Source organism: Osmia lignaria, chromosome 6, assembly GCF_051020975.1.
Source record: "Osmia lignaria lignaria isolate PbOS001 chromosome 6, iyOsmLign1, whole genome shotgun sequence".
Classification (NCBI taxonomy): domain Eukaryota; kingdom Metazoa; phylum Arthropoda; class Insecta; order Hymenoptera; family Megachilidae; genus Osmia; species Osmia lignaria.
In genome coordinates, this window is record NC_135037.1 from 7,151,190 (window position 1) to 7,160,365 (window position 9,176).

Genomic DNA, 9,176 nt, shown 5'->3' on the forward strand with positions numbered 1-9,176 from the left:
GCGTGATCGCACGAATACCACCGTGATGTGGTACACATAGAGTCCTGCTGACGATTTGGCGCCACTCGTTACAAACAGAACCACGTGCGACCAAAAGAGGATTCGAAAGAGAAGGTGAGAGTAAGACAGAGGCTCATTTGTCGAATCCGGCGTGGCTCGCTAAGAGGAATACATTTGGTAGACGGAAAACGAGACGATAGGATTCTCGAATAGCTAGAATGCATCGATTATTCGACGTCTACGTGCCCGAGTACATGCGATGTCGAAAATGAACCGTTAATTGGATCGTTAAAGGCGTTCCTTTCTTTTTATATCATAAAAAGTGCAGCTCATCTTCTTCGAATCTTTCGAATTCTCCGATATCGAACACAGCTGACAGCGAGGTAAACAAGAGAAAATGGGAATAAAAGGAATGAAGTGGTACGAAAATAAAATAGATAAGAGCTAAGAAATAATTGTCCAAATATAGTATACCGTACATCGCGTTCGAAGACAATTTCAGAAGCAAGAAAATTATTTTCGTCGATTGTGCAAGCTTTTCATGAAGCTTCGAGAACGGGGGACCCTGAAATCTTGTCAAGCTTGCACGAATATAATTTAAACGATTTTATTTAGAGCCTAGCTGTTCTACGAAAACCGGCGTGATATATATTCCGTGGTATTTGCGAAAGAATGCCACGGAGTTTCTTAGCTCTAGATTCCGCGATGGTTCACGCGTTTTCGTCCTCTCGGCGTGGCGTGTTTTTCGTACGAAACACAGGAAAAGAATTTCTCAGAATACCGACCGATATTCGCGAGAAGAATATTCGATACAACATTCGTTGCCCGCGTTGCGGATTGTATCGAATATTCGGTTCGCGAAACACAACCAGCGGGTAATTTTGATCTGATCGTAACCGCAAGTAATTATCAGCTACTTTTACACGGTGAACAAGAAACTCTCGGAGCCGTTGCTTGATCGGCTCTGATACGATCTATCGCTTTTATTAGCACCCTGCTGCATCAACCTCGAGCGCACTTGTGACAGTGATCTGAACGCGAGGCGATCGAATATCGCTCCAGATGTGCAAACTTGTGTTACGATCGTGCGCGAAAAATTTCTTAAACTGCGGTTTCTGCAACGACACCCTTCGATCGGGCATCAATGATTCACTTACAGTTTTGCAAATTAAAATACAGAAACTTTATCTCTTAGGTGTAGAAATTAATTCGGTCCTTTTTCTTTATTTTAATCGAAGATTTATTTTTACAAAATTAAAGCAATTTCAATTATTCAAATAATCGTTAGCGTTATCATATTTTTGCGCAACTTTTCAAGTTCATGGAAGCGCGGGAAAATATTCAAATATAAAATAGTGATTAAAAAGGAATAACGTTAAAAGCATCGAATTGATTTCTACACCTAATATATATATCAAGAAATAAATTTTCCACTAGTTCTAAGACCTACTACATAACCTTTCTCATAAGTACATTAACCTCTTCTCTTACATCTTAAAAAAAAAAAAAAAAAAAAAAAGAGCAGTTCCAAGAACCTTCCGAACACCTCACGCTTTATTCTATCTACGAAAATCCATATCGTGCAGTCCATTACTCATCTCTAGACACAAGTTTTCTCGTTTCTGGTCGCACAATGCTCGCAATTGTTTCTCGATCGAGCAAACACGACAGGCGATAAAACACGCGAGCGTAAGTGGTTCAAGTCGGATACAAGTGTGCCCCGTATAGTAGGCTACATTCATCGGTTCGTTTAATTACGCGTTCACGCTGTTGAACAGAGGCCGCATAGCGTTTCCCGTTTCGTCGCCTGTAACCGAGGTCAGTTTTCCGCGTGAGACGTGTAATCGTCTATATTTATCGCGGAATAGAAGACATAACGTCGGCTGGTAAAATAAGACAAACCCGCGGGGAAAAGAAACTCCAACTGTTGCTGTTATTGTTCATCGAAACACGGTGCCATGGACGCTCGACGAACGCAATTATCAATCATTATTCACGATATCATCGTAACCGTGAGCAACAGTCGGTTATTTTTAACCAGCTTAATTCAATCACGTCGGTCTGAAACAAGGCGTCGGATCTTGCACCTCGAATGGGTGTCGCCAACCATCTAAATCCTTCCATTTTCATTTTCCTCATAATGATTTTCCTGTTCGACACATTTTGCAAGCAATCCGATCGGAAAGTTGTTGCAACAGAGATGCTTTAACTCTTTCGTTGCTACCGACGTCTATAGACGCTTAACACGTTGACTGCCGTGGGGGTCACCGGTGACCGGCATCGCAAATTACATAGAAAAATATTATTTTCAGTAGAATTATTATTATACTAATAATGTAAAGTATCAAATTAAAAGCTTGACATTTGAAATTTGAAAATTAATTATTCCTATTCTTAATAATTAGAGCTTTAATACGTCTCGTAACAAATGCCCATTTTCGCTGCGGCAGTCAACGTGTTAATACATTCGCTCCTTCTATAAGCGCCTGGGTGTTGGATTAATTGAAAAGATCACTTCAAGTTTGAAGAAAATTTGTAAGATAAGATGCAAATTAGCAAAGACGAAGAGGTCGAGGACAGTCGCGATGATTCTATAGCATGTTCGTTACGCAAATGATTATCTATTTTATTAATAGCAGCCACGATTTGGCAACCACTGTTGCTTACCAAGAGCGACCATATACGGCGGGTACGCGTTCACGTGTGTTACACTCGTCGTTACGTGTGCGAGGAGATGTTTGTGCCGATCGTTAGATCGCGAGCGTAATTGGCGATTCGCGAACGCGCCGCGCCGCTGCGAATTTGCACACAATGCGCGAAAGCGAGGCGTGCAGACATTGGCTAAATTCGCGCCTTCTTAACACGTTCGCCGTCGTACGGGTCATCGATGACCGGCGCCACGAGTCTAACATAATCGAATACGAGTACGTACTCGAAGAAAGAAAATTCCGAGGAAAATTTTTAATCTTTCAATAGGTGGAGACTCAAATTTTTAAATAAAATTTTCAAATTTCATATTCGATAAATCTTGTACTTAGGAATCACACAATTGTACCGCGAAGATTTGAACAGAAACGAAGAGACTCTCTTCCTCCAACTATCTTCTCGACCCGTTCTCGAAGCAAGCATTGGGTACTTTCACCGAAAATCCGCTTTTACTCTCGGACCTTGGTGTAACCGTGCGCGCTAGCGTACGAACGAAGCGCGACCTCGATGCTCTCGTGCAGGCTCCGGCCGCTTGAATATGCATGCAAATTCCATCCTGTTTACATCGTGTATCTGGCAACCGGTCGACCGATCGCAGCTAGTGACACAGATATTTTCTTAACCTCTAATGGCACCTACCTACGGCCGGTTTTTCGCACAGCCGGTCGCGGTTTTATGCTAACGCGCCTGCTAACCGTCTACCAGCCATCTCAGAAGCTCGGATATTGAATAGAAATTACGCAAGAACGCGTTCAACCTGAAGAACCTGTGTTCCAACTCAACATTTCACTATAGTTTTTTAGCGTTTATTTTGAAACTCGTCGATTCCTTTATTATTATAAGGAAAAACGATGACGCGACGTTTATGTCATTGATAAATAAATGGAAATCAGTTGTAGAAACAGATGCCGATTACATTTTTGTTTATAACGACGAACATGAAAAACGGCAGGAAATCGAGGGATGATCTAATATCCCGAAACTTGTGCGATGTTTAAATTCTACAATTACGAGGTCTGTTTTGTCCTCGGATAAAATGGGTTAGTTGAAACAGTCCGCGTTGCAGTTTACTCTTGGCGTCCTGCTAATATTTACATTTGCAACGCGTGTGAACGTGCTCCGTTTCGTTCTAGATCGGTAGAAGCTAAATTTTTGAATAAATTTCGTCATCCTTGTAAATTTTGCCGAGCTCAACGACCGATCTTCGCGTGCCGTCTGCCAAAAACCATTAGATAACCCGATTTCGAGGAAGCTTGTTGAAATTTAGAAATCGCGCCTGCAGAAAATTCAATGATTCTCTGTCGAGGAGTAATTGAAAGCAAAACTTTCGTGGTAGAAAATTAACGGAGAAAATTATTATATTTTTCAAAGGATCTTTCGAACGATCTAAGGGAAGATAAAAATTTCGATGAGAAACGTAATCGAAAATTTAGAACGCGAAAGAAATGGTAGAACGGAGTTGAAAACGAGTAGAGAGTTCGATGACCGAGTCAAGTAGATAATGAGCAACGTCGTCGTGAAATTGAAGAGAATTATTCCGCGAGCCGAATTGCGTAACGCGGCGAGCACGATTACGCGTGTTGAGCAGGTCTAGGTAAATGCACGCAGCTACGTACACGCTGGAATATTAATCGTCTGCGAAAACTTACGATCGATGCAATCGTGCAACCACCAGCTTCAAATAGATGGAATAATGGACGGGGAATAAGGAAACGAAAAAAAAAATTATTATTCCGTTGGCAATAATTCAGGAAAAACAGAAGATTGATCACTTGCAATTTATATTAATTAAAACACACACGAAAGAAGGAAACAGAGCACTGAATATCATCGAAATTCTATTTTTCATGAAATTCAAATTAAAACAGGAATTATATATTCCACGATAAAGGAGATAACGAGAGTTGAATTCCCTAAAATAATATAATTAGAAAAATTCATGGAATTAGTATCTAGAGAACAGCTCCGGCATGATTCCCCGAAATTATTTACGTCACGTTCAATATTTTCCGAGCAATAAAACCACGATGGAAATCGTATCTAAGAGAAAGGATAATCCGCATACGTATACGTGTGTTATTTCATTAGGATAATGCGTTCGATCGACGAATTCGTTCGACCAAAACAAAATGTAATGTAAAGAGGGAAAGGATAGAAACGCGAGGGCAATCGGAAAATAGATTATCAATTTTATACGTGGACGAGAAACACACAGATGGCTTTTACATTCATTTACATTTTTTACACGTCATTTGATTCGCGATATTAATTGCTCTCGTGATAGAAGTCACGTACTCATGATCTTTTCGATGGATATGAAATGCCCGTCTTCTGTTCCAATCGCAAACATTTGCGTTTTTCATCGATTACTTATCGAAATATCGAAATTCTTTATTACCATATTAATTAACTGTCTACTCGTCTTTCATTCTATTTCAATTTCTACGTAACATTGCAGTCGTGCTCGATAATATCCTGCGAAAGTACACTGACCCCACCACGTAACAATACGCATAATAATAAATCGTTATTTTTCTCATAAAACACGGTTACAATACCAGTCATTCAATTACTCGTAAACATTCAATTACACGGTCTTCCTCTGATCAATTATTTCGCGCAATCAGCTCTTCTCTTATAACTGCATTTCGAACGGTGAAAAAGAGGCGACACGCAGCCGTGATGTAACGGGCAAAGGGCAACGACTAAAAAATGCTCACCTCGAACAATAAACCGTGTTCGTTTTTAATTTTTTATTTTCTTTTTTTTCTCACGTGTCAAGCGAGCCGAAGGAGCGCACGTAATTTCGCAATCGATTATCTTAATGATCCGTTTCCGCGTAACTCCACCTACGAGCCCGATCCATCCTGCACGTCGACTAGTTTTCTTGGATAATCGACCAATTATTGCAAAGCAGTATGGAATTGCGTTACGCAACCCTGTTAAAATAAGTAGTAAACCGGCTGCTGATGGAATCGCGTGAGGATTAAACAATCGGATCCGCGAAAACACGTGGTCGTCGCGTTTAAATGTTACCTAATAAATCACCATACACTTAGTCGCCTACGATATAAATTAAATTTCCATTGATTATTTTTCCTTTTTTTTTTTAAATTGAATTTAAAATTCAACGCGGAACGATGTCAATATATTTCACGTATTTGGTATTAAAGAGAGATTATAATGAATTAATGGATGAACAGGTGCGGTTATCGATGTTGATGAACGGGCCAAAGGCAAGGCAGGTGTTGATGTCGTAGTAAACGCGAAAACAAGAGTTCGTACAATTACTGGGAGGACAACCGTTGTAATTAACAAGAATATGTTTACGATCATACAAGCGATCAATTATTAAGTTTCATTCTCCTTAATTGGACTTCAAATGTATTACAAGGTACCGCTTGTCGAGTTCCCGATCACCAGAATTATCGTGTTTTCGATTGGTGTATAAGACACGAAAAATTGTTAAATAAAAAGTGATAAACGACGCGAGAAGTACGATGATAGACACTGCATTCATGAATCTAATTTGTAGGTAGCAAAACAAGCACTGAATTCATCTGGTAAGTGAAACTATCTGTGCAAGTTTAAATTAGAACGGTTGCAATGCAATATCTTCCTTATTCGTGCAATGCATTGATAAGATTATGAAACATGATTAAATTGACGAAATAAGAAATTGATAGCATCATAATTTGATTATTTGATTAAAAATTTAAAGAAAATTCTCGAACATTAAGAGTCCGCTTGAATGTATAATAATCTCTCGTTAAAGTGGCTGCTACGCAAAAAATATACTTTCGTCCATTTACATAAAACAATAAAATTTAAATATCCATTATCGATTTATCGACTGGATGTTTCATTAGCACGATAACTTTCGATTCATCGCTATTTACTCTGTCACGCGGATATAATCCAAGAAACAAATTCAGGAGCATGCGCACGCAGCTTAAAAGACGCGGGAGATTTTGAATTTGTTTACTGGCATTAACGGTGTTTATAAAGTCACGTGCTTCCAGCTCGAAATATTCTTACTGGATTCGCGTGTATCCTTTTTCACGGGGATTATATAACCTCCTTCAGGAGAATTTAATCCATTCACGACAACACTTCATCCACGATTCAAAGCACGTAGCTCTCTAACTCTGCTTAGAATTTCTAAGCTACCGTGAAATCCGTCTAACGAACGATACCAACTTCGTTCCAGACGATATCTCGCGATGCGAAACGAACGAGAACGTTTCAAGATGATATTAGAAATTGATAATAATCGTAAACGAAAATACCAAATTCTTTCCAGTAATTATCAGAGAAAATCACGGTGTAGAAAATATAAATTTCACTTACCCACAGCAATACAGTGATTAATAACGATAGGGCAACAGGAATTCTGTGGTAGCACTCACCTTTTCATCGAGGTTGTTCAGATCTGGCAACTGAAACAGAAACGTTTGAATTGCGTTAAACACCCATTCGGTAATGGCTAACCTCGCAAAGGGCTAATTGAACGCAAACTAGGAATTTTGATTTTACAAAAAATTTAAACTTGAAGGGAAGCTAACGAGAGAGAACAGTTACCTTATGTGTTATCGAGGACAAGGCGGAATAACGCATTGTATAACACTGACAAATAACTAATTAATTTAAACAAATATCACAGCACGATAACGAGCAAAAATTCACACGACCGACCGGAAAGGAACAAATTCGAATTCGCGTGAACAGGCGACGTCGTGCCATCTATGGACAAATCCGAAACTAACGTCGAAACCAGCGCCACCCAAACTAGAAACCGGAAACAGAGGACCTACTTTACCCACGAAAGATCTTCGTGATCGACAGATGCCGCCCACGGTATACGAATTCTTTTTTATTTCTCCTTTACGTAGCTCGCAAATTGAAGAAAATTGAAGCCAATTTGTAACAATCAGCCGTCGTGCTTGAATATATTCTCCTGGCGACTACAGATAGCGTGCCGGTATTAATTTAACGCTCGATGCGTCAAACCGTCTAATTAACCTTCATTATCTCCTCGTACGTAACTACTACCAAACGGACAAAATATGTATAATGTGAATGCGAAATCTGAAAAAATAAAAAAACAAACGGAGAAAACTTACTTCCGCATACATTTGAATAAGCCATCTTACGGCTATCGCTACTCAATAACGTTCCATGCAAATTCAATGACATTGAACGTCCTATTTGAAATTCACGAATTCCCCTGCGATTCTAAAAGCGCCGCTTATTTTTCAATTCCAAAATAATTCGCCACGATACTCGTAAAAAAATGAGTTTCGTTACGCGAAACCAATTGGAAGTCTACTTAAATATCCAGATACATCCGTGGACACTGATCACCGATATCGTATTCTTTCGTGCGTTCAGATTTCTGGTTCACCTCGATCCAGATTAACCGCCGACCAAACCGATGATTCACTTCGGCATGGAAATAACTAACGCTAAATAATATGTTTAATAACCTTGTCCGTGCTGAAATGCGATAACTTTATACCTTGTTAGGGGCATACATTACATAAACGAAAGGAGAAGCGTTTTTTCAATTGCAGCGAGTCCGAAAATTTTATTAAGATTTCAAACACGTATTTTAATCTTTCTTCGAAAACTTTCCCTAAGCATTAAAATTGAATTTTTACATAAATATCAAATACAACTCGCTTAATAAAGCGCTGCAAATAGCCGGCTCTTTGTTTTTAAAGATTTCTTATATTAGAAAAAGATAAAGAAAGATATCAGTGAAATCTGATCAAACGATTACATTCAAATTTAAGCGGATATTTGCCCACCTTGTGTACATTAAGTAAATAATGAAATCTTTGTAATAGTTTATCAAACCAATAGAACGTATTGAGTCAGATTATCATAAATGTACAGTGACACAAAAGTGTGTTCCCTTATTTTTAAACTCTAAGTAAAAGATAGCAGCAATGCATTCTTTGTTCTTGAATGTAAAATGTGAACGTTAATTAGCTGAAATGCTGATAAAGTAAAAAGATAAATGAAATAAAATTTCTTTTTATTCAAACACATGCTTGAAATTGTTAACATCTACGTTTATTCCTTTATTTGTATTAAGAAGATAAAAATGTATTTATAACCTACTGTAATGATTTCCTTCAACGCATAGTTACGGTTTCATTGCTCAAAGATAAGATTGATTGTCTCTCAAATATAAGAACAACGAAACATCTTTTACCACCACTGACGTGGTTGCAACTTTCGAAAAGCATTTGTCATTCTGACATCGCATCCCAGGAAATCGGTGAACATAAATAATCAAGGAAACCTACCTCGATCGGAAATAAATAAAAAAAAGAGAGGAGGGGTGGAAATTCGTGGAAAAGGGACAGATACAATGTGTATTTATGCGACCGAGGTAGCCGAGAAATTAAATTCGCACGTTTTATCGAGGCTCGCGGTCGAAATGCGAGTGCAATTGAGCGAAA

The 9,176-nt window shown here is 38.8% G+C and overlaps 1 protein-coding gene across 3 annotated transcripts in view; it reads right to left on the bottom strand.

Moving 5' to 3' along the window:
• Sesn (Sestrin) overlaps positions 1-9,176 on the bottom strand; it is a 117,358-nt gene that overhangs the window by 71,574 nt on the left and 36,608 nt on the right. For all 3 annotated transcript variants that reach the window (XM_034317924.2, XM_034317926.2, XM_034317925.2), the window contains exon 6: positions 7,116-7,145. In XM_034317924.2, coding sequence (XP_034173815.1) covers positions 7,116-7,145 — 30 coding nt within the window. The remainder of the gene's footprint in view (positions 1-7,115; positions 7,146-9,176) is intronic.